This window comes from Pelophylax lessonae, assembly GCF_965119305.1.
Source record: "Pelophylax lessonae genome assembly, chromosome: 7".
NCBI lineage: Eukaryota > Metazoa > Chordata > Amphibia > Anura > Ranidae > Pelophylax > Pelophylax lessonae.
In genome coordinates, this window is record NC_138774.1 from 142,905,597 (window position 1) to 142,932,106 (window position 26,510).

Below are 26,510 nucleotides of genomic sequence, written 5' to 3' on the forward strand. Positions count from 1 at the left end.
AGCTCGACATCTAGACCCCCCCCCCCCCCAAATAACCTAGTTTAAAAGCCCCTCAAATTTTCTGGCCATCTTCTCTCCCAGCAGAACTGCACCCTCCCCATTTAGGTGCAGTCCGTTCTTGCTAAAGAGCCAGTAGCCGACTGAGAAGTCGGCCCAGTTCTCAAGAAACCCGAACCCCTCCTTTCTACACCTGCTCCTCATTGGTCTCGGTCATTGGTCTTGTAAATTTCCTTTTTCTCTTTCGTTCGTTGACCGACACAGCTCCTGATCTTCTTAACCATTGGATAATACTGCCCCTACCGGAGTAGGACACTAGGCAGAAAAACAGACAGACTACACCTATGGGCAGTCCCAGGAGGTATACTCCCCCTCTCTGCTATAGGTACTCAGTTTTTTTTTTTTCTCCCTAGTCAGGAGAAGGGCCTAGTTCTTTACTGGGATCTTTGGTCCTGGTAATTTTTTCCTGCGGAGTCTACCATTAACTGCCAGCCTGGGCGACTGGCTGGATAATCTAGATCCAGTGGTCAACCCAGTCTGGCCAGAGAGCGCGTGCAGGCCTCAGCTCTGCGCTAGGTCAGCCGTGACAGCCCCATCGGATGGGGCAGGCCTGCGAGTTAAATGCCTCGCGATGTCACCTATGACCAGGTCTCAGCCTGCATCGCAGCGTTCCTCCTGGCCGACAGCCCCCCGTTTTGATGGAGAGGAGGTTCTGTCTGGAGCGGTGCCCACCTAGTTTCTGCTATGGTGAGTACCTGTCCCCTCTCTCCCCTTGGAGGGTTTTTTTGTGGACATGGGCTCCTCCATGGGATGGTCAGACCCCCAGGTTCCCCTCCTTCCAGTTAGGCACCCCCCCCCTGGGTCCTGTGGGTCATCTAGCCCCCCATCCACCCCCCTCCCCCTATTCTTTCAGGTAGTGTGGTGGGTGGTTGTCTGCCTACCTCCTAAGGCAGGGTGTTGTGCTGGCAATGGGGGGAGGAGGTTGCTTGCTGCTGGCGATTGGCTGCGGGGGGGTCTGTACCTGGTGGGGGCTCCTGCCATGGCCTCCCTTCTTTTCTGTGCCTTGCCTTTGGCCTTGGATCCCTGAGAGCCTTGTGGTGCTGTGCGTTGCCACCATTTTGTTGCAGCCTGTATTCTGTAATACACGACGGCCATGTTTGTGTAGTCCGGCATTTGCGTTAGTTCAGCATTGAAAATAGCGGCGACCATGACTGTGGAGCCTTTCTGAGTGACAATTTCGGTTGTGGGAGCCCCTCCTTATCCTCTGGTGCTGACTCCCTGGATACCGCACGTAGAGAGAAGTTTATCCTGGTGCTGCTGGTGCCTGTTCTGTGGGGTTGTGAGTCTGATGGGGTCCCTTCTCTCTCTGCTGCAGCATCGAGAGCTGCTCTGTTGCTGGTGACCAGGTGGTGCAGCCAACATGGTGGTGGTGTCCTTTAGCAGTGTTTTGCAATTTTTGTGGGGGTCCCCCGATTTGCTTATGGAGTGCCTGGAGCATGTTTCCCCACCTGACACCCTCTCAGAGGCTGGGGGGCCCTCCGGTACCTAACCATTCATTAACGCCCTGACGGCGGTCCTGGAGTTCTTTATGTCCCGGGTGGAGGTGGCTTTTGGGCGGCGGGCTAGCAAAAAGTGACCTCCCACCTTCCCCTGCCTCATCGGTCTTCTCAGATCCTGAATCTGATTTGCCCCGGTGGATGTGGCTCACCCTGCAGCGTCTGCAACCACACGTTTTTAAATTGATTCCTTCACTCCTGTGGCCACGCTGGTGGACACATTGATCAATCAGTGCGTGAGACTTTAACAATGGCGGATGAAGCTGTGGCGAAGGCACCAGTTTCCTTTGGCACTCACAAGCCGTTTAGAGCGGCAAAGGTGTTCCCCCTACCCTCCTATTTTGACAGGATTGTCGCAAAAGAGTGAGTACATCCAAAACGTCCCCTTGGGGGTCCCTAAGTGATTTGCAATGTGGTACCCCTTTGAAAAGTCCCTTCTTAAAAAGTGGACTGTTCCACCGGTGGTGGGCCCCCCGTTTTCTAGATTGAATAAGGCAACCACGATTCCTGGCCTTTAAGGATTCGACTGACAGGAAGGTGGAAGCTGTGGCCCTCAATATGTTCACGGTTGCTGGTTCGGCACTTAGGCCAGTATTCCCTTTTTTTTCTTTCTGCTCCAGTCCCAGCTGACGCCTAGTAAGGAGAAACGCGTCAGAGGGGACCGTGCTGCAGGCGGCCACGTTTTGCCTTAGGAACCGATTTGTCTTATTCATTTGATGTCATGTAAGTACAATATCACATTTAAACAAAGTGTTAATAAGGGTAATGCACTATTGGCCTTTTTTTCCTTTCCATCTTGGGGTAGCTTCATTTGAGACAGCTATATCCAGCCGTGGTCCTCAAAGGAGATTGATACGCCCCTGGGAAGGGATAGAAACTTAAATCTTATGGTTGGGAGCTGATTTTGGATTCTGTCCACACTACCCACAGACAAACAAAGGTTCCAGGCTTACCCTCTTTAGAATTCTGGTAAGAAGCCACACCAGATACGTTTTTGTGCACGTGTGGAGTTTTATTATATTGCACCTGCCTTTTTGTTACCAGATGGTAAGGGGCCATCTTATTCACGTTTTGTGTCAGAGTTGTCGTCTTACACCGGTCTTATTGGAAGATGATTTTTCCTTGAAAGACTTTTTGTGTGTCATCAGGTTTATGCAATATTTTTAGAGATTGCTTTTTGAAATGGACTTTTATGCATTTATAATTTTTATGTCTTTAATCACCACAGTGTGGTGTAATATCACTATATGATTTATTGTGTTGGTTTCATTTCTTTCACAGTATTCACTATTGCCCTGGTGTCGCAAACTCTGACCGAGTGGGCTAAACTTTTACGCTGTGACCTGGAGAGAGAACAGCTCACCCCTGCTGGACTTTTATGCATTTATAATTTTTATGTCTTTAATCACCACAGTGTGGTGTAATATCACTATATGATTTATTGTGTTGGTTGCATACACTTTTATGTCACATTGTAAGCGCACTATTTCATTTCTTTCACAGTATTCACTATTGCCCTGGTGTCGCAAACTCTGACCGAGTGGGCTAAACTTTTACGCTGTGACCTGGAGAGAGAACAGCTCACCCCTGCCTCTGCTGAGCTAGCGGACCAGTGGGTTCAGGGGCTGCAGTTTATCTGTGATGCCTTTTTGGATGCAGCTCCCCCGATTGCCAGACTGTCAGTTTCGGAAGCAGTCCTTAGGTGTGTTTTTCGACTCAAATGTTGGTCTGCGGGGGGGGGGGGGGGCGGTTGTAGAGTACCCTCCTTCCGCAGGCTAGTAAGGGTCCTGGTTGTAGATGTGGCCCGTCGTCCTTGGCTCACAAGAAGTTTTTTCGTCCCTCAGGGTCGGCCACCAAGGGATCAAAGCCTCCTCAGGAGGATCCAGACAACCTTGGTCTTGCAAGTCGGGACAAGCGGACAAGGCTCCTTCAGCATGAAGGTGCGCCCTCATCCATACCTGGGGTGGGGGGGATGTTCCGGACCCGTGGACTTCCTTGGTGCAAGACAAGTGGGTTCACAAAGTCATACGGTCTGGCTACAAGATTGAGTTTCATTCTTACCCTCCGCTAAAGGTTCTTTCCTTCCAAAGTGCGACTGTCCCCGGACCGCTTACAGGCTTTACTTGGGGCGGTGCAAGACCTGGTACTTCAAGCGTGATTGTCCCGGTTCTGACCTCGGAATGTTTCCAGGGAATTTATTCAAACCTGTTTACAGTGCCCAAGAAAGGAGGACAAGGTGCGTCCAATTCTTGACCTCAAGGCACTGAATTGCTTTGTGCAGGTACATCCCAGCATCAGAGGGATTTCCTTTCCTTTATCGACCTTAAGGACGCTTACCTACACATTCTAATATGTGTCGGTCACCAGCACATCCTCCGCTTTGCTGTGAGAGAGGAGCATTATCAGTTTGTGGCATTACCCTTTGGTCTCACCTCCGCTCCTCGGGTCTTCGCAAAAGTGTTGGCCCGGTGCTAGCATTGTTACGTCAGCAGGGAATGGCAGTATTGGGCTACCTGGACGACCTCCTTCTGCATGCGGAGTAATCTGCTGCTCTGGTGGACAAAGTGGAGGTCACTATACAGATTCTGGGGGGGTTCAGCTGGATTCTAAATTTTCAGAAGTCTGCTCTGGTTCCTTCCACAAAGCTGGACTATCTGGGCTTGACTCTGGACTCTGCTCTAGCCAGAGTGTTCCTTCCTCTGGACAAACTCCAGAAATTGCATGCTGCAGTTCATCTTCTGCTGTCCAGCAGGTGGTCATCCTTCCAGACTAGCATGCGGGTGCCGGACTTGATGGTCTCTACCTTTTGAGGCGGTTACATTTCTAGAGTTTGCGCAGTTCCATATGAGGTCCCTTTTTAAAGGGTGTTTTTGGCCAAATGGGACAATTGTCCGAAGTCTCTGGACAATCGTATCCGGCTGAGGGGCACAAAAGGATCCCTGGTCTGGTGGCTTTGCTCTCCGGCTCTTCGCCAGGGCAAATTCTTTCTCCCCTTGTATTGGAAAATGGTCACCACGGATGCCAGTCTGTCCGGATGGGGTGGTGTCCTGGGCCGGAGCTCCGCTCAGGGTGTCTGGACACTGGAAGAGTCCAAACTACCAATAATTGTCCTGGAACTCAGAGCGATTAGGCTGTGCCTGGATCACTGGACAGATCGTCTTCAGGGGTGTCCAGTGCAAATTAATTGGACAAAGCCACAGCCATGGCTTATGTCAATCGTCAGGGGGGCAAGAGAAGTGTATTCCAGCTCTGGAAGTAGCCAGCATTTTATGGTGGGCAGAACGCTTAGTTTCTGCCCTCTCCACTGTACACATTTCAGGGGGTGGAAAATTGGCAAGGGGATTATCTCAGGCAGGCATTGGACCAAGAGCAGTGGTTCCTTCATCTCAATGTGTTTCATCAGCTGTTTTTCCAGGGGGGCACCCCTAATGTGGATCTTTTGGCGTCTCAGGTCAACAAAAAGGTGTAGCGATTTGTGGCATGGTAACAGACGCGCTGGTGGCCCCGTGGGGCCAGTATCATCTGATTTATGTCTTCCCTCCTCTCAAGCTTCTGCCGAGACTCTTGAGCAGGACCGGGGCAGAAGGCATTACCATCATTTTAGTGGCTCTATGCTGGCTTCGCCAGTCTTGGTACGCGGACCTGGTGCAGCTGGTCGCTAACGTCCCTTAGAGATTGCCTCTCAGGGAGGATCTGCTTTCCCAATGGCCAATCTTCCTTCCTGCTTTACAGTCGCTGAATTTGACGGCTTGGCTGTTAAAAGCCAGGTGCTGAAGGATAGAGGTTTGTCTGAGTCTGTGATTCCAACGCTGTTGAAAGCCAGGAAGTCTACCTCTAGGAAGCTCTACCATCATACGTGGAAAACGTACATTTCGTGGTGTGAGTCTCTGGGGATTCAACCTTGCTCTTAGGGGCATGGGTCTTGACCTTGCTTCATTGAGCAAAAATTGCCTTCGAGTACCATCAAGGGCCAGGTGTAGGCCTTGGCGGTCTTCTTTTAATGACCTTTGGCCTGGTGCGTACCTTTCTTCAGGGGGTTGGACACTTGGCTCCTCCAATGCGGTCTCCTCACAGTCTTGGGATCTCAACTTGGTGCTCTGTTCTCCAGAACCCTTCCTTTGAAAAGCTGTCCCAGAAATAGACCTTTTTGGTGGCAATCGCCTCTGCGTGCAGGGTGTTGGAATTGGCAGCAGTATCTTGTCATTCACCTTACTTGGTTGTCGACAGAGGTAAGGTGATTCTTTGCCTCTGTCCATCGTTATTCCCAAATGTCTCTGATTTCCATTTGAATGAAGACATTGTTGAAGTGGCGTTGCATGCCCTTGATGTGGTTCGGGCAATCCTTGTCTACCTGGCAGTCTTTTAGAAAATCAGAGTCACTAATTGTGCTCATGGATGGGCCTCGGAAAGAACTATCCACTTTTTCTACGACCATTTCCAGATGGATCAGACAGACGGTGAATCGGGCCTATTCCATCAAGGGTCAGGTTTCTCCTTTCCCTGTCGAGGCACACGCCATTCTGGTGCTCAGTGCTTCCTGGGCCTTCCGTCATCAGGTGTCAGTGAAGCAGGTTTGCAAGGCGGCCACCTGGTCGTCGATGCACTTTCACCAAATTCTATGAAATGGATGTGTTTGGCATCTTTGGATGCTTCTTTTGTCCGCAAGGTTTTGCAGGCTGCGGTTTAGAAAACCTGTTCCCTCTTGGGAGGTGTAAAGTTTCCAGGTGGGCTCCTTTTCTTGGGTTGAGCTCCTGTTACCTGGTTGGGTATGGTTTAGCCTTCTGAATTTTTTCTTGCTGTTCCCACCCCTCATGTTTGACACTGCTTTGGGACCTCCCAATGGTTAAGAAGATCAGGAGCTGTGTCCGTCAATGTACGAAAGAGAAAAAGATTTTTGACTTACCGTAAAATCCATTTCTCTGATGTTCATTGATGGACACAGCACTCACCTCTCTGTGGAGTTGTAATTCTTTTGACACTGCTTTTAACAAAACTGAGTACTTACAGTAGAGAGGGGGAGTATACCTCCTGAGACTGCCCATAGGCATATAGTCTCTCTTTTTTTTTTTTTTCTGCCTAGTGTCCTACTCCTGTAGGGGGCAGTATAACCCAATGATTAAGATGATCAGGAGCTGTGTCCGTCAATGAAAATCAGAGAAATTAGACTATGGTAAGTAAAAAATTGCATATTTTTTATTTTTTTTTCAAATATGTCTACACACAGATTTGATTAGGCAATTGTTTTTATGCCATTTATTTATTCCTAGAAAACAGCCAAATAAACTTTTCTAATTAAAAGAAAATAAAAACCTGTATCAGAAAAATAATCTTTGACTGGGCAGACCCCTTTAAAATTGATTAATTGTAGGTTATTTCATACCTTTTTATGTTCAGTTAAACGAGACATAAAGGCCCCTTGTAATATGTGATTGTATAGTGAGCGTGCTCATTTTTACAATTCATATTCCTTTCTAATCCATGTATGCATAGTGCTCACCAGTATGAACCATCCTGTTTTCCTTCTCTTCCAGGATCCACCTTTCATCTTGGATGTCCCCCTGGGTGTAATCAGCAGGGTGGAGAAAATAGGAGTTCAGAGTCAAGGGAACAATTCTTGTGGTATAGAAATAGTATGCAAGGTAATTACTGTTGCATTATTTATTTATTTATTGCATTTCAAAATTTGTTCTGTACTGTCACATATTTAAGCATACCATAAATACCCAATTTACCTACTGAGCTCTGATTAACAGTCAGGGGCACTTAAAGCCCATTCACACCACAACTGACACATTATTGTGTGCTGTGCTGTGTTTTCCTTAAATACGCTGTTTAACGCATTGCACTGCTTTTTCCTTAACTTGTCATGTCCAAGCAACAGGCTGGACAGTGTTTTTTTTAAGATTTTAAGGCCTTTTTTTTTTTTTTTGGAGAGGTGCATTGCTGTAGAAAAGGAGACCGGTGTGCATTTCTTACTTTCCACTAGGTATCTCCTATTCCGCCAAGGGTTGAGTTGTGCTGCGCTGTGCCACAGCAGACGTTGACAGGGTGGCACTTGGTATGCTATATGGTCTCCCTGATTGGATGTACCAGCTAAGGAGAGCACCAAATGGAAAGCCTGTGCAGAAGGTCTGATCAGAGCAACATGGAGAGCACAAATTAAGCCATTGTTCTATGTGCTTACTGTATTAGTTTACTAGGAAATGCCTGACTGACTGTTTCCCTTCAAAACCAAAGCCTGTATTGTTTTTAAAGAAAGACCTAAAAGCAGGGACATTTTTCAACTTCCACTGATTTTTGGCATTGCTACACTTCACTGATGATTGTTCAGGTTATCCCCAAAGTTAAACATCTTGTAAGCTTATTCTTTATCTCTTGAAAGGATATGAGGAACTTACGGCTAGCCTACAAACAGGAAGAGCAGAGCAAGCTGGAAATATTTGAAAATCTTATAAGGCATGCCTTTCCAGTTTCAAGTGAACTTGTAAGTAACCTTTTTATCTTTTTTTTTTTTTTTTTTTTTGTGAAGCACCAAACTTTACTTATGTTCAGGGATACCTTTAAGCTTAAAGTGAACCTGTGCCCAGAGTGACCATGGCCATTAAAACATTACCCCAGCTAAAAAGTATTTTAGGTTCAGTACGGAGATTTTTCTGCCACTAGATGTTTGCCTCCTTGTGCTGCCTCTTAATTTTACACTCCAGTTCTACTACACAGGAACTGCAAGAGGCTGATACCAGGTATGTACCTATTTAATGATGTATTGATTATTACATAGTCACATTCATTCGTATCTTTTATATCTTGCTAAAGTTTGGCTTTAAATTCTTCTTAAGCTGCAAAAAAAGCTGAACTCCGGGAATTATCCATTTTTTTTCACGCAGGCACCACTATTTTGTTGGATCTGCTTGCTCAGCTGGGGTTGCTCTCCTGATCCCCGCTGAGCAGTCGAATAACAGGTCTGTCTTCGCTCACTATGCAGAGCGGAGATGGGACACAGTCCCGCTCGCCTGTATGGGGAGATCGGGTGAAAACTAATCATATCCCATCTGCCAGACGGATGGAAATAGGGACCACCATCCCATCTGCTTTTTGTAGGTAGGATCCGTTAGCGTTGGATGTCAGCGGACATGTCATGGCTAACATATGCCACTCCATAGAGGTGAATAGAGGACCAGATCAGATCCGCCTGAAAAACTGACAGGTGGACCTGATCAGACAGCCCATGTGAAAGGGCCCTTACATTTCACCAGCTTGGTTATGTGATGTTCTTCTATCTGGACTGTCATTGGGGATGCTAAAAGTCACTGTTTTACAATCAGCAATGCCCTGTATTGAGTGCTGCGGGAATGACTTGCTATCTGTACACTTGCGGTTTGTAATCAGGGAGTTGCCTGCTCCTGTACTTCAGCCATTCAGCAAACGTTTTGTATTTTTTTCAATGAATGTAAAACGCTCTCCTATTGAACGGTGCAGAGAGGAGGCATTGATGATGTCAGTTATCACCTCATTTAATGGGCAAATGTCTTGTATTCATTGAAAAAAAATACAAGACATTTGCTGAATAGTGGAAATATGGAAACAAGCAACCCCCTGTTTTCATTGTACAGAGGAAAGTTGCTTCAGCAGCCCAAGGAAAAGGACAGCACTGATTGTTTGTAGCACAGACTGCTCCTGGAAATTTCAGATCCCAGCAGCTCTCCAGATGTAATACATGGATAATTGTATATAACCAAGCAGGCCCAATCTAAGTTTAAAAATGGGTAATTCCTGGAGTTCAGCGTTTAAAAGCAATACTCACTCTTTTGCCAAGGCAAAAAATGTAATCCCTCCCCTCCCCCCCCCCCCCCCGTTGAGTTTAGTAGGCAGTGCTGATGCTGAGTACGGACCTATTCAAGTGAAAGGGGCTGTGCCACAACTGCCTTCAATGCATGCAGTGGTGTGGGCTGTTTAAAACAGGTGGTGAGGTGGCAGCATATTGCCTCCCACCTGCCAGTCAACCACCTAGGGCTGACACTAGTGTAAAAGAGTCATAACCGTGTAGGAACATCTGTATTTGTTTACCTTAGAAAGCTGGCCAAGATCTGCTTTCTAGTGAAGATTTATTTGGAAATAAATTTCTGCACAATGCCCATGGCTGCAGAGGTATGTGAGGGTTTGTTTTAAAGTGTTTTTACAGCTCTCTCTGAATGTGTAAATCCCATGGTGTGCCTGATCTGGGTGCAGATTTACTTTAAGCAAAATGAAGAGCAAGAGTAATGTAAAATGTGTTGGCACTCCTAATAACATATCAGAAATAACCTTAGCTGATCTGTCAGTGGCTGCTTTGGGGAAGTTTGACATCCTACCTTGAGGTGATAAAACAAGCATAATACTGTAAAACATGAAATTCTGAATAGCCGTATCATTGTTTTTCAACTCTAACAGAACTTGCAGACAGCCCCCACTTATTTACCTGATGTTGTATGTGCCTTTTTAAGTTTTAGAAAAAAATATTCTGAAAGGTTTATTTTTTTTTCATGTGCTTAAAACATGATGAATTGTTGAACTGTTTGGATTCTTTCCTCACATAGTCATATATATCTTCCATAACAGGATCAGGACGTCTAAGTAAAAACTGTCAGATCTGCTTAGCTTGAGCCGCTTCTGATTTCTGCCAGGAATATGGTATAATTATGTTGGGAGCTCACTAGAATCCATGTGATGACTCCATTTCTTTGCACACTGACAAAAGTATTTGCTCACAAATTTGATGGGCTATGTTGTGGCTGAAAAATTATGAATTTTAGGAACATGTAACCCCACCTAAATATAATCTGTTTCCTATTACTTAAACTCAGATGTAATATCAGACCAATACTTGTGTTTTGACCCCTTGATGGATCCTCCTTAGATTAGACTTTCTCCCATTGTCAGTGCTTTTCCTGTCAAACTGCCTACAGAATACAATAGTGTTATCTGACAAACACAAAACTTATGTAAGAAGTGATTCATTCAAATCAGTTTAGCCATTAAATAGTTGGGCCCATTTCTCCTAAAATCTAAACCAGAACATAGGACTAAAGTCTAGTACACACTATTGGTTTTTTTTCAGGCACCATAGGGTAAGTACCTGGACTGAAAACTGACTACAGGGGCGGGTTCAAAGGGTGGCGATACATAGCGAGTACTCTGAATGGTCCGATGTGGTAAGAGGGGTCCCCCGAGGATCTGTCTTGGGACCAATTCTGTTTAATTTACTAAAAACAATATAAAGGATGGGATAAACAGCTCAATCTCAATATTTGCAGATGATCCCAAGTTAAGCAGGGCCATAACTTCTGCACAGGATGTTGAAACCTTACAAAAGACTTAAAAAAAAAAAAATTGGGTAACTACATGGTAAATGAGGTTTAATGTTTAAAAATGTAAAGGAATACATTTGGGTGTTAGAAATACGACCGCAAGTTACTCGCTAAAGGGAGAACCTCTGGGGGAATCTAGGATGCAAAAGGACCTGAGAGTCCTAGTAGATGATAGATGCCAAGCTGCTGCAAGCAAAGCCAACAGAATATTAGCATGCATTAATAAGGGGATTCACTCCAGAGATAAATTGATCATTCTCCCACTCTACAAGACCCTGGTCTGGCCGGATCTTGAGTATACAGTTCAGTTCTGGGCATCCGTCTAAGAAGGATGTGCTTGAACTGGAGAGAGTCCAGAGAAGGGCAACAAAGCTAATAAAGGACTAGAAGATCTCAGGTATGGGGAAAGACTACAAGCATTGAACTTCTTCACTCTGGAGAGGAGATGCTTGAGAGGGGTTTTGAAAGCACTGTACAAATACTGTACTGGTGAACTTGGCATAGGGAAAAAATACTGTATTGGTGAACTTGGCATAGGGAAAAACTTTTCCTCACCTCATGAATGGGAGTTTAAAAAGACACGTGGCCATTCACTGAATTTGGAAGAGAAGCTGTTTAACCCTAAACTTCGTAGAGGGTTCTTTACTGTCAGAGCGGTAAGGATGTGGAATTCTCTTCCACAAGCAGTGGTATCAGCAGGGAGTGTCAGTAGTTTAAAAAAACTTTTAGGTGGGCACTTTAACGCTCACAACATACAGGGATATACAATTTACTATTGACATAAACACATGCACACTCACACACATCAGAGAATACAGAGGGAGCTGCTGTACTAACTATACAATGTTAGTACAGTGATCACCGCGCTGACCTTTTGTGTTTTGACAGGGGGACTTTAACCCCCCGTCAGAACACACCGGTCAGTGCTCCCATTCATTGGCTGAAATTGCTGATCAGATGCTGATTGGCAGACCTTTTTTGATCATGTCCATTCGACAGAAGCTGGCTGAACTGGTTGCTGTACCGGCCAAATTTTAGACAGTTTTTATTGAACCAGTTGATGCCACCCAGTACTCGGCCCGTGTGTATGGCCTTTAAGATAGCCCATACGTGGTTCATTTTTTTTTTTTTTTTTTTCAACCAGTGAGTTGAATGGAAAAAAAAAATACCATTCCCCCATTTACACATTCAAAGTGGATGTGGGAATCCTTCTCACTGTGCTATTGTATTCTGCCGGCAGAGAGCCTGATCAGTGTTGCCAGCGACACTGATGGTTGATGAAAAACCTGACACGGTGGGTATACACAAGTTGTCCCTGCCAAATTTTGATCCATGTATGGCCAGCTTAAGCTCCACTAGAATGGGAGTACTACATAAGGAGTGTTTTTGTCCATTTGTTATCCATAAAATTATGTAAGCTGTATGGACCAGTGAGGTGTGTCTGGTACTATTTCTACAAAATCTATATGGTTTTTAGAGTTTTCACCAGAGCAGGAAATGAGGGGAAATCCTTCAATTGGGACACATGTTCTATGACAACTGTCTATGATGGGAATTCTATTAACTTAAATTGGAAGATACTGCTAACTTTTACTATTCCTAAAAATGTTCCCTCCCATCCTCCCACCTATCCTGCATAAAAGTTTTTTTGTACTTTTTAACACTTTCCCTCTGTGTTTCTGGGAGGACATCATATGACGTCCTCCCAGAACGCGATTCTCGCGGGGCCTGCACAGCAGCGCGATCTGTCACCGGCTGTGTCCACTGGACACAGCCGATGACTGATCACTGCACCGACCCGCTGCCAGTGTTATGTGATCCCTGACTGATCACTGCATCGGCCCGCTGCCAGTGTTATGTGATCCCTGTGACCAATCACAGCAGATCACTTGTAAACAATGGATGGCTTCCTTTCATGCCATCTATTGTATACAATTGTGTTGCTAGCTGTGATTGGTCACAGTGAACACATGGTACAGACAGGCCAAACACAGTCCAACTGTACCATGTGATTAGCTTTGACCAATCACAGCTAATCACAACAAAAGACACTGAATGAACTTGTTTCATTTAGTAAAAATGGTTGCTTATACCGATGGCATTGGTATATGCATTTATATTGTTTTAAAAAAAAAAAGAGGAAAGCCTGATTTCCTCCCCAAAGTAGTACAGTGTTACTATGTTAACAATGTATTGCTCTGGTCACAATCAGTAAAAAGAAAAAAAAAATCAATAAAAATTATGAAATTATTTTTTATTTTTTTTTTTTTTAAATACAGTGACCATCTTATTTTCCAAGTTTTTATGACCAAAAAATTACAACTTCAAACTTGCCTTGCCTTGCCTCTTACAAAATACCTTGGACTGTCTACTTTCCAAAAAGGGGTCATTTTAGGATATTTGTACTGTCCTGGCATGTTCAGGCCTCAAGAAATGAGGCCGTCAGTACATCAGAATTTATTAATTTTCAGATCTATATACCGTAGTTTGTTGACTAGCGTTCCTACAGACGAAATAATATACACAGATTTGGGTTATTTTTTACCAAAGAAATGTAGCAGAATACATTTTGACCTAAATTTATGAAAAAAGATTTTCAAAATTTTGTCAAAAACTTAGAAAAACGTATGTTGTTTTTTTTTTTTTTTTTTTTTTTTTCTCTTTTTACAAAGTTTTCTGTCGTATTTCATTTATTTAGCAAAAGATAAAAAACCCAGTAGTGATTAATTACCACCAAAAGAAAGCTCTATGTGTGTGAAAAATGATAAAAATGATAAAAATGTCTTATGGATACAGTGTTGCATGACCGTGCAATTGTCATTCAACATGTGACAGAGCTTAAAATTGACCTGGGTAGAAAGGGGGTGATAGTGCCCGGTATTGAAGTGGTTAAAGTCTGGTCCAGTCATGTGGTTCTGTAGCTCCAGTTTCCCTGCGTCAGTGAGCGGCTGCTGCTGAGAGGGGCTGAGGGGGGAGCTGCACAATGAAGGTTTTTTACCTTCATGCATAGGTAAAAAACCTTCAGCCTTTACAAACACTTTAATGTTCAGGCAGCACCTGGGTGGAGGTTTAGTTTAGAAAAATTTTGGGGGCTAGGGAAGAGGGGCTGGGACAGGGTTTACCAAAAGCCAAAATCCAGAATAGGTAATTGAGGAATGTGTATTCATACTTGATTCCCGTGTGCTTTGTGTATTTTGATTCAGATCTGTGCAGTAATCCACTGTGAAGCTTTTGTGCAGGAGCTTCCTGCTAAAAAGACCTATCCCTGCTGCTCTATTTCCTTCTGCACGGTGACTGGTCTTGTGTCCGCCCCCTTCTGTAGTTTTTTGCCCATGTTCTGTAGTGTGTTGACCTGATGGGTTCCTCCCACAGCTCTGCTCCCCTCTCTGCACAGGCTCTGTACAACACAATGATGATGCCCGTGCTACTTTTACAAGGTAATTACTACGGCTGAACGATAGTCGATATGATATCAACTATCGTTCTGCGGCCGTAGGCGATATTCATGTCATCGAGGTCACGATATTTTGCATAGGCATTTGCATAGGCAGGGGGAAGGGACTCGGAGGAGGACTCATAGACTTCCGTTAGGCAGGGAGAAGTCGGGACTCGGAGGAGAACTCACAGACATCCATCCCACTTCAGCGGTGAGCAGCGCGCCGTGAGCAGCTGCACAGCTTACCAATCACGCGTGCCTGCACACCTGATTGCTTCGCTGTGCCGCTACTCACGGCGTGATTGGTTCCCTGAATGTGCCATTGAGAAAACTAGGGCGGAGAGTGACACTCCCTGAACGTGTGGGCTGCAGTGCACGAGTGAGTCAGTATATGCGGCTGTGCTGTGATCCTTTCCCGGCTCCTAATCCACCGCTCCAGCCTCCTACCACCACTGTGAGAAAGACTGAATAATCCGATCCGATTCCACACCGTCACTGACTGTCACTGAGACTGGGTAATTGATTTGAGTACCATTATTAACCCTAACCTGCCCAGTACCCTGTATCTGCAATTAAAATTTAGAAGGCTGCCTGCATGCTTCATGATTTCCATTCCCATCATCCTTCCCAATCCCTACAGTGTCAGTAGCATTACCCCTATGGTACAAGGCTGCAGTGTGCACTGAATCCCATTCCCTACAGTAACATATATTAACCCTGTATGGTCAAAGGCTGGATTGACGGGTCCCTCAATATCGCAATATATATCGTTAAAAAAAATATTGCAATATATTTTTTTTCCAATATCGTGCAGGCCTAGTAATTACTGTGTTTGCAGATTCATTTGGTGCATAAATGGTGGATTTGTATCCTTTGAGGTTTTTGTGAGAGTTTTGTGCCTGGAAATCTGCTCTAAACGTTAATTTGTCCTTCAAGTATAAAGACATCGTTAATCTTTAAGGAAAAAGTAATAAATGCACATATTTTTTTGTAGGAACAAAAAATGTCAGTCTTTTTTTTTTTTTTTCTGTTGGAGCCTGCAAAGCATGGCAACTATAAGTTGATCCTGTATACAATGTCAGACTTCTGACAGACACTTATACTGCTCTGTACGCTGTCACACAAGAGGGGTGCTTATGAACATGTTACACCCTAAATACTGGCATAACATGTTCACAAAGGTGAATTCAGCCTTTAAATGTACTCCTATTTGCTGCATCTGATAAAAATCTTTGTGTGATTTGCTGCTGTTGCTTAGATTGTGTGATTTGTATTCTAACGAACAGAGAAGAGTTCTGTCTGAGCTCTGTTTTGTCAGAAGAGATTCATCCTCACAAGGATCTAATATTTTTATTCCTCTCATTGTCTGGGTTCTTCTTGGGCAAGTATTCCTAGTGGTGGTTGGAGGTGAAATGTTCTCACTGACCCTTTGGCTCAGAGCTGGATACTGAATGCTCTATTTTGGTTCACCCCATAAGGAGCAGTTACCTTATGACGCCTTTCTATAGGGTAAGCACATGAGCTAGCTTACAGCTGAGAACTGCGGACAGCTTGGACTGCAGCAGGTGCCAGGTCAGAGTTCAGGGGCTTCCAAGTGCAATGCCTTTTACGTACCCTGCAAATAACAGCATGTCCAATCCATTTATTAGAATGTTTTTCCTTAACCCATGTTGTCTTTTTCTTTTAGCCTTTATTTGCAGTTAGTTACAAAGAAAAATTCTCTGTGGATGGCTGGAAAGTGTATGATCCAGCAACAGAATACAAGAGACAGGTATAGTGTAATATATTTAGCCAAATTATAATTTAGTTTTATAGCTATATACCTGATTCATAGGATAATAGGTATCATATATGTGTGTTTGTAAAACATATATATATATATATATATATATATATACACACACACCACACACAGACAAATTATAATTTAGTTTTATAGCTATATATCTGATTCATGGTACTTGTAATAGGTATCATATATGTGTGTTTGTAAAACATATATATACACACACCACACGCTACACACCACACACAGACAAATTATAATTTAGTTTTATAGCTATATATCTAATTCATGGTACTTGTAATAGGTATCATATATATGTGTTTGTAAAACCTATATATACACACACACACACACACACACACCACACGCTACACACCACACACAGACAAATTATAATTTAGTTTTATACCTATATATCTAATTCATGGTACTTGTAATAGGTATCATATATGTGTGTTTGTAAAACATATATATATATACACACACACACCACATGCTACACACCACACACAGACAAATTATAATTTAGTTTTATAGCTATATATCTGATTCATGGTACTTGTAATAGGTATCATATATGTGTGTTTGTAAAACATTATATATATATATATATATATATATACACACCACACGCTACACACCACACACAGACAAATTATAATTTAGTTTTATAGCTATATATCTGATTCATAATACTTGTAATAGGTATCATATATATGTGTTTGTAAAACATTATATATATATATATATATACACACCACACACAGACAAATTATAATTTAGTTTTATAGCTATATATCTAATTCATGGTACTTGTAATGGGTATCATATATGTGCGTTTGTAAAATATATATATATATATATATATACACACACACACACACACACACACACACACACACACACACACACACACCACCCACTACACACCACACACACAGACACACACTATTACCAAAAGTATGGGGATGCCTGCCTTTACACACACAAACTTTAATGGCATCCCAGTCTCTTAGTCTGTAGGGTTCAATATTAAGTTGGCCCACTCTTTGCAGCTATAACAGTTTCAACTCTTCTGGGAAGGCTGTCCACAGGGTTTAGGAGTGTGTCTATGGGAATGCACAAATCAAGGTCTATAAAGACATGAATGACTGAGTTTGGGTTGGAGGAACTTGACTGGCCTGCAGAGAGTCCTGACCTCAATCGGAAAGAACACCTTTGGGATGAATTAGAGTGGAGACTGCGAGGCAGGCCTTCTCTCCAACATCAGTGCCTGACCTCACAAATGCACTTCTGGAAGAACGGTCAAACATTCCCATAGACACACTCCTAAGCCTTGTGGACAGCCTTCCCAAACAAAATAGTTGAAGCTGTTATAGCTGCAAAGGGGCGGCCAACACAATATTAAACCTTACGGACTAAGACTGGGATGCCATCAAAGTTCGTGTGTGTGTGTGTGTGTATATATATATATATATATATATATATATATATATATATATATATATATATATATACACGTTTTTAAAATAATGTTTACTATTTCATGTATTTAGTGCACTAAACTGATGATCAGAGTTAAAAATTGCAGCTATGAGCATGTTTTTCCTTGTATATAACCTGCTATTTCTCCCTAAAATAAGTGATTCAAGCAGCTGGAAAGTATTTTATATGATTTCTGTACCAATGTAGTTCCTCATTGACCCCTGATCCCAGCCCTTAATCTGCAGCATATCTTTCCCTTATTTGACTGCAGGGCCACAATAGCCTTGAGCTTATGACATTCCCCTTTCGACAGTTAAAGGATGAGTTCCCCTTTTAAAAAAAAATGCAAATTTTTTTTTTTTTTTTTTTTTGCAGGTAAAAAGCTGTGCATTTAGCTTTTATTTTTTTTCTAAGGAGCCAGCAGATTGTGGGTGCAATCTCAGGCTACTGCAGATTCTCAGCATAGCTGTATGCTTGTACCTCATATGGGCAGGCAGTTACCTGAGAGCAGGAAGTTCAATGGACTAGGACAGCATCACCAGTGCCATCAAAGTTAATTTAGAACTACTGTACAAGCCATCAGCCTCAATGGATGACAGCATTTCGATTTGTTTTACCCTTAGGTGTGAAGGGGTTAAGGTTTGATGTTCACACAGTAAAAGAGTCATTCAAAGCATTTTAAGTGTTTGTTGGAACCTGGGAATTATTTGTGAAATCTGATTTCTAATACATTTTATCAAACTGCTTTTTTTCTTAATTTTGTACTTTGAGAGTATTGGTCCAAGTCCCTAATGCACTCTTGTAGCAACAAAGTACTTATAATAATGATCTATCTCTTGCTGCAAGGAGCAATGTGACATTCCAGCTGTCTTTGATGTACGATCCAATTCCAAAAAAGTTGGGACACTCTCTAAAATCTACATAAAAACAGAATGTAACAATTTGCAAATCTTATAAGCCCATATTGTATTCACAATAGAAAAATAGAAAGCATATGAAATGTTTAAACTGAGAAAATGTACCATTTTAGGAAAGACAAGGTAATTTTAACAAATTGGTGGCAGCAACATGTCTCAAAGTGGGAACAGGACAACAAAAAGCTGGCTAAGTAACTGGTACTAACAAGGAAGAGCTAGAAGAATATTTTTGCAACTAATTAGGTTAATTGGCAACAGCTCAGTACCATGACAGGGTATAGAAAGAGCATCTTAGAGTATCAAAGTGTGTCAGAAGTAACCAATCTGAAAAGCTGCGTCTAAAAATTTTCAAACAATTTCTAAATAATGTTCCTCAGCATAAAATTGCAAAGAGTTTAAGGCTACATTCACACCTGAGCGTAGCGTTTTTCGCGCGTTTTTTTACCGCGATTTTACCGCGATTTTTGCGGCGTTTTTTACCGCGATTTTACCGCGATTTTTACCGCGATTTTTGTGCAGGCGTTTTTAGATTCAATAGAGATCAATGGAAAACGCCTGTAATCTGCCCAAAAAGAAGCTCATGTACTTTTTTGAGCGTTGGGCGTTTTGTATACAGCTTCAAAACGCTCAGATGTGAACAGGGGCCATTGAAATGAATAGGATTTGTCTTGTTGGGCGTTTTGAGAGCTGATCCTAGAGCAGAAAAACGCCCCAAAAACGCCCCAAAACGCCTACATGTGAACGGAGCCTGAAAGAGAAGGGTGGGAATACAAAAAAATAAACATTCTCTCCTAGATGACTGTACCATCGATCCCAGCTTCAGCTGTCCCCTGCCTGCTCTACACCCAGAACTGAGCGATTGAAGACTGTTAGTCACTGGCTTTCTCCTGTGCCCCTCCAGTGCTCACTGGAGTGACAGGCTGTAGAGGGGGCGGAAGCGGCTGGTTCCGTCTCCCAGCGGTTCGCTGAGAGGCTGAGCCAGCTGCCAATCCAAGGATTTTTTGGCAGCCTGGACCGGCAGAGTGACGTCAGCTGTGAGTGGGCTTTAGTCTGCTGTTGGCTGAAAATATGTCACAAGAGTGCACAACAAATATTACAAACCAAGCACAGAATGTACTGAAATTCATCAATTTGTGATTTTATGGTTTTTAATATTATATATAAGGGAATAAGGTGAACCTCCACATTCAATCAATACATTTTAAGACGAATACATTTCTGTAAATATGAATGAAAAGTAATTCTTTGTTTTACCTTTTTCTTGTGCAGGGGTTGCCCAATGAGAGCTGGAAGATCACCAAGATAAACAGTAATTATGAGCTGTGTGACACCTATCCAGCTGTCTTTGTTGTACCGACAAGTGTAGCAGATGATGACTTGGCCAGAGTGGCAGCTTTTAGAGCGAAAGGACGTATTCCGGTGAGCTGAGAGCTAGCAGATAATAAAGTGCTCTAAAAAAGTTTTTGAATAATTGTCACACTTTAAATGATACAGATCATCAAGTGAGGCCTGCAGTTCTTTAGATATTGTTCTGGGTTCTTTTATTCTCTTGGATGAGCCATCATCATGCTCCTTGGAGTGATTTTGGTATGCCAGCCACTCCTGAAAAGGTTCATCACTGTTTCAAGTTTTTTGTAGATAATGGCTTTTGCTGTGGTTTGCTGAAATCCAAAAGCCTTAGAAATGGCTTTGTAACCCTTTCCAGGCTGATACATGTCAGTCACTTTGTTTCTCACCTGTTCTTGAATTTCTTTAGTTCGTGGCATGATCGTTTAATGTGCTTGACTTTTTCAGACAGCTTTTATTTACAGAATTTCTTGATTCAACAGGTCTGGCAGTAATGAGGCATGGGTGTGGCAAGCGAAATTTAGCTCTGCTTTCCAAATAAATGGGGTTAAGCTCAGTTCATTCATCATTTAGCAAGGGGGAGGGCAATTACCTTTTTCACATAGGTCCAAGCAGGTTTAGACTGCTTTTTTCCCCATAATGAATTAAATCGGCATGTAAAAACTGCATTTTGTATTTACTCAGGTTGTCTTTTTGTAATATTAAAATTTGTTTGATCTGAATCATTTAAGTGTGCCAAAAAATAAAAAATCAGGAAGGGGTAAATACTTTTTCTTTGCACTGTACTTCACGTTTGAGATGATGTATAGTTGAACTAGAAATGTGATTGGCTGTCCAAAAGAAAGCTGTAGGGAGATGCTGGGATAAATGAAATCGGCTTCAGTCAGTGGTGGTTGTTCATGGGGTAACTAAAGCATCCAACCTTCCTACCTTTGATGTATGAGAACCAAGGTGCATAGCAGTGTCTCCACCTATCCTAGGAGCTTTCTAAAACGCCATGCAGGAGGTGGCTTGGGGAAAAGGTTATTCATGGTGAACTTAATTTACAGTAGCAATTTTAAAACCACTTTTGCTTGCAGGTGTTGTCCTGGATCCACCCTGAAAGTCAGGCTACAATAACTCGCTGTAGCCAGCCTTTAGTTGGGCCCAATGATAAACGATGTAAAGAAGATGAAAAGTATTTACAGACTATAATGGATGCCAATGCCCAATCGCACAAGCTTATTATCTTTGATGCCAGGCAGAACAGTGTTGCTGACACGAACAAGGTAAGTTCAGAGTTTTCTTTGCTAGAATAAAGTAGTTGCTGCACTTCTAGCTCTATAATTTAAAAGGGATGAATTAAGGTCGTACATTTGGCAAATAATTCCTATAGCCTTATGGCCCAGTATGGGTCATTGCATGCAACTGGATTTTCAAGCCTAGAGAATCAGAATCAGGGAATAATGAGTGGGAAAAGGTATTTACTCCCCATACATGGATTAACTGTGTGTACGTGGGGGGGGCGTGTCCGGATGTGAGCAAGACAGGACGTGTCTCGGCGGAGCTCCTGGTTCTATCCTGCCATTAATCCTTCCTGACCGTTTTCCCGGGCTTGTAACCGCTCCTGTTCGGTGGGGGAACATCTGCTCATCCTGGGGATGCCTACATCGGCCTCCGGCACTCCCGGTAAGACCCGGAAGGATCAACGCCAGACCCGCTCCGCTCGCGGCCAGGCACAGAGCTCCGCCTCCGCCATCTTGGCGCCATTGCACACACCGCAGCGCGCCTCGAGGGAGAGTGTGACCATGGAGCCGGAGCAGCGGGCGGACGGTTCTCCTCAGGTGCAGCCGGCTACGTCCCAGTCCTCTGTCACACAGCAGGAGGCAGACCAGCGGGCCATTACAGCTCCGATCCTGGCGGCCATCGATGACTGCAAGGCCTCCCTCATGGTGCGGATCGACCATCTGGCCTCGGAGTGCACCCTGATACGCCACGACCTTGATAAGGTGAGGGGCCGCATTGCTACTGCGGAGGGCCGCATCTCCAACGTGGAGGACAGCACGACCACCCATGCCGCCCAACTTGCGGAACTCCAGGGCTTGGTCAAGTCCCTGCAGCACCGTGCGGACGATGCTGAAGACCGCCAACGCCGCAATAATGTGAGAGTGGTGGGGCTCCCTGAAGGGGTGGAGGGGTCTAAACCGGCCATATTTGCGGAACAATTCTTTAAGGATCTGCTCGCCCTCACGGATCTCCCCCCCACATATGTTGTGGAGCGAGCCCATCGCGTTCCCCTGGGCGCTAGGCCGCCGGGGGCCCCGCCACGGCCCTTCCTGGTCAAATTCCTGAACTATCGGGATCGGGACATGCTCCTGGCCGAGGCCCGGAAGCATCAAGACCTACACTTTGAGAATACCCGGATCATGCTCTTCCCCGACTTTTCGGCTGAAACCCAGAGGAAACGCCGGTCGTTCACGGAAGTCCGTAAACGTCTCCGAGATAAGGAAATTAAATATAGCATGCTGTACCCCAGCAGGCTCCGGGTTCAATTTAACGGCTCCGTGAAATTTTTTGAATCCCCTCAAGAGGTCTCAGAGTGGATGGACGGTATTCGCTGATTCCCGGCTGCGGACTGCTCTTCTTCACGGATCTGTCCCCTGCTTCCTGGAGTGCTGATGTCCCTGTGTGAAAGGTTTTCCTTTTTTCTTTTTTCCCCCCCGTTTTGTATCCCTTTTTTGGTCTCATGTGCTCCTGACTGCCCGGGGGCTCCGCTGGAGTCTCTACTACACTCATTTGGTTCCTGTCGAACTTTGTTTGCACTGCACAGCGTTCACTGACTCTCATGTTGGGAAGTTTGGGGCTTCAGGCCCGTGCCAGCTGGGTTTTGCCAGGCCTCCCTGGCTTGTTTGATGTTGCTGGTACAAGGGCATTTGGGCAGTTTTTTTCTGGGCAGCTTTACCTCCTCGGGGCCTGTTGGTCTCTGTGGTGCGCTGAATGTGACTCGGACAACTGGATTGTGGACTTCCTGGCCATCCCTGACTGTTTTTTTCATCCCCCTTTTGTTTTTATTTTTATTTTTCCTTTTCTACATGCCCCCCATGGCTGATGTTTATAGATTCCTCTCATGGAATGTGAGGGGGCTTAATAGCAAGTATAAGCGGGCTGCTGTATTTCAATATCTTAAGCAACACAGACCACACGTGTTCCTCCTTCAGGAGACTCACCTGGATGGTAGTTTGGTCCGGGCACTTAGAAAACCCTGGATACAAAAGGCGTTTCACGCCACTCATTCCACCTATGCACGGGGGGTCACGATCCTGATTAGTAAAGCGATTCCTTGCTCCATCCACCAGGTGGTCTCCGACCCGGAGGGACGCTATGTGGCTTTAGTCGTTACTTTATATTCTCTCAAACTGCTTCTGATTAATGTCTATGTGCCTCCACCCTTTAGGGTGCAACTACTGTATGACCTTATGAACAAACTTTCTGATCATGTTTCATTGCCAGTGCTCTTGATGGGGGATTTTAATGCCATTCTGGATGGTGGGTTGGATACTTCCAACTCCAGTCGGCCGGCCTCGCTTGACCTCTTGGCCTGGGCATCTGCTTTGGGCCTGGTGGAGCTCTGGCGTTGGAAGCATCCTGATGATCGGTGTTATTCTCATCTTTCCGCCTCGCATCGTTCTGCGGCCCGCATTGACCTGGCTTTTGGGAACGCTCGTCTGCAATCCCTTCTTTCCACTGCTGACTATCTGGCCGGGGGGGTGTCTGATCATAACCCGCTTCTCTTGACAGTGCACCTCCAGGTGGAGGCTAGAGAGCGGGGCTGGAGGCTGTCCTCTGGATGGCTCCAAAATGAGCAGATTACCTCCCGGTTGGAGAAGGTTATTCAGACGTATTGGGAGAGCAACGAGGGTTCTGCGGAACCTGGGATGGTGTGGGAGGCATTTAAGGCGGTGGCCAGGGGTGAATGTATAGCCGGTATTAAGTCTGCTAGGAAGGATCATAACAGTACGATTGTGTCCCTACAGGAGGAGGAGAGAGAGCGGGCGGAGAACATGCGGAGTCGGCCTCTGATTCCACTTACATTTCTTTAATGGAGGCGCGGCGCGCTCTCTCTCTCCACTTCTCTGACCTCGCCCACACCGAGGCCTCACATGTGCGGGCTTCGGTGTTTGCGCAGGGGGACAAGAACGGCAAGCTTTTGGCGAGGCTGGTGGCGGATCAAAAGGCCCCGATTAATGTTCCGCTTCTCAGGAGCTCGGGGGGTGACCTCTTGACGGACCCCGCGGACATACTGGCTGAGTTCAGGAGGTACTTTGAGACCTTGTATACCCCTGCCACTGACTACGACCAAACTGCCATGGAATTGCTCCTTCAAGGTCTCGACCTCCCCACACTGACTGCTGACGACAGCGCCCTTCTGGACGCCCCTATTACCCCTTTGGAGGTGGAAAAGGCTATTGCCGCATTTCCTCCGCATGAGGCCCCGGGTCCGGATGGGTTCCCCGCAGATTTTTATAAATCATTTGCTGAGCAGCTGGCTCCACGCCTTAGTAGTCTATTTCAATATTGTTTGGAGGAGAAAGCTCTTCCCCCTTCCATGCTCGATGCCACCATGGTGTTGTTGCTGAAACCAGGTAAGGACCCCGTGGAGTGCTCCTCCTACAGGCCTATAGCCCTTCTAAATGCAGATCTGAAGGTCCTTTCCAAAATCCTGGCGTCCCGACTGGCGGGGGTCATCCATACATTGGTTGACCCGGACCAGACGGGTTTTATGCCAGGGAAGTCAGTGGATACCAATATCAGACGCCTCTTTACCCATCTTCAGCTACCCGCTGCTGACTATCCGCAGCGGATTGTGGTCTCTATCGATATTGAAAAGGCTTTTGACTCGGTCGACTGGTCGTACATGCATAAAGTGCTGGAGCTGATGGGCTTCGGCCCTACGTTCCGGCTGTGGGTTAAACTACTATACTCCTCTCCTCGTACGGCCATTCGGCTGGGTCTGGCCAAATCTGAGTACTTTGGGGTGGGGCGGGGTACCCGGCAGGGTTGCCCCCTCTCTCCCTTTTTGTTTGCCCTCACGATTGAACCGGTGGCCACCGCTCTCAGGACCTCCAATGCCTTTGATGCCATTCAGGTGGGATCCATTAGGGAATGCGTGGCTCTGTATGCTGACGATATGCTGCTCTTCCTTAGGGACTCGGGTCCCTCCCTGCGGGCGGTTTTACGCATCCTGGACACTTTCGGCTCCTACTCCGGGCTCCGGGTGAATTGGGGGAAATCTTCCGTCCTATCCCTTACTGGGGCGCCGGTGGCGGTCTCCCCTGCTGATCCTCCCCTATGTTGGGTGGACTCCTTCACGTACCTGGGGGTTAATGTCACGCGGTGCCCGGGGGATTATTACTCCCTGAATCTCCTCCCGCTTGTGCCTAGGCTACAACGGCTGGTACAGGTGTGGAGGAGGCTCCCGCTCTCGTTGCTTGGGCGTATTGCCTTATTGAAGATGAAGTTTCTTCCCGTGGTATTGTATTTTTTGAGGCACTCCCCTACCTGGGTCCCTCGAGCCTTTTTTCGCAAGTTGGATGGCATCATCGGATCCTTTTTGTGGTCTCCTGGGCCCCCTAGGATAGGCCTGCGGGCCCTCCAGGAGCCCAAGGCCAGTGGTGGGCTTGCTCTTCCTGATTGGCATAAATATTACCTAGCTGGGCAGATGGTATTTGCGAGACGTTGGTTGAGGGCGGATGCGGAGGATTCGGCTACGGTTCTGGAGGCTGCACACCTGGGGTCCTATGAGAGTTTACGCCTGGCATTATTTCGAGGGGTGAGCACCGATCTGCCGTTGACCGACTCCATGAAGGCTACGATCAAGGCGTGGGACCAGACGGTGAAGCTGGCGTGCCCTAGTTACCTTGGTTTCTCACCTTCTGCCCCCTTATGGATGAATCCCAGACTTCCCCATTTTTACCACCTCCCGGACCCTGGGGTATGGGCTGCTGTTGGTATAAAGACGTTGGGGGACGTTACCACCGAGGGTGCACTGGTCCCCTTTGACACCTTACGTTCCCGACATGACTTACCCACGACTTATTTCTTCCGTTTCTTACAGCTGCGGCACGCTTTCCAGAGTCAGTTTGCAGATCTCCGGATCGAGCCAGTGCCGTCGGACCTGGAATTGATGTTGACTAACCCTGACCTTAGTAAAACACTGTCTACTGTCTACAAGGAACTGTTCCGCCTCACCCCTCCGGGGATTGTGCGCTGCAAGCAGCGCTGGACGGAGGATATTCCTGACTTGCAGGGGGACGACTGGGATGACCTGTGGACAGATCCCTTTAAACACCTGGTGGCGGCTAGAGATAAGTTCATCCAATTTAAATTTCTCCACAGAGTGTATTATACGCCTGCCCGCCTGGCCAAGATCTTTCCGTCGGTGTCCGCTGAGTGTTGGCGATGTTCGGCTGCCCCAGCGGATGCCCGACATGTATTTTGGGACTGTGCTCTGGTTCAGCGCTACTGGTCGGAGGTCGTCTCCTGCCTTGGAAGGGTGCTTATGACTCCGGTTCCGCTGACCCAGAGCGTCTGTCTCCTGGGCCTGGTGGAGGAGGTGGTCCCCTCGGTGGCTCATAGGACGCTGTTGATTATACTACTGTTTTA

General features: G+C 45.5%; 1 protein-coding gene across 7 annotated transcripts in view; it reads left to right on the forward strand.

Moving 5' to 3' along the window:
• Positions 1-26,510, forward strand: part of MTMR1 (myotubularin related protein 1) — a 210,753-nt gene that overhangs the window by 131,748 nt on the left and 52,495 nt on the right. For all 7 annotated transcript variants that reach the window (XM_082263732.1, XM_082263733.1, XM_082263736.1 and 4 more), the window contains 5 exons: positions 7,085-7,192; positions 7,936-8,037; positions 16,021-16,104; positions 19,791-19,940; positions 20,948-21,136. In XM_082263732.1, the coding sequence (XP_082119858.1) occupies positions 7,085-7,192; positions 7,936-8,037; positions 16,021-16,104; positions 19,791-19,940; positions 20,948-21,136 (633 nt within the window). The remainder of the gene's footprint in view (positions 1-7,084; positions 7,193-7,935; positions 8,038-16,020; positions 16,105-19,790; positions 19,941-20,947; positions 21,137-26,510) is intronic.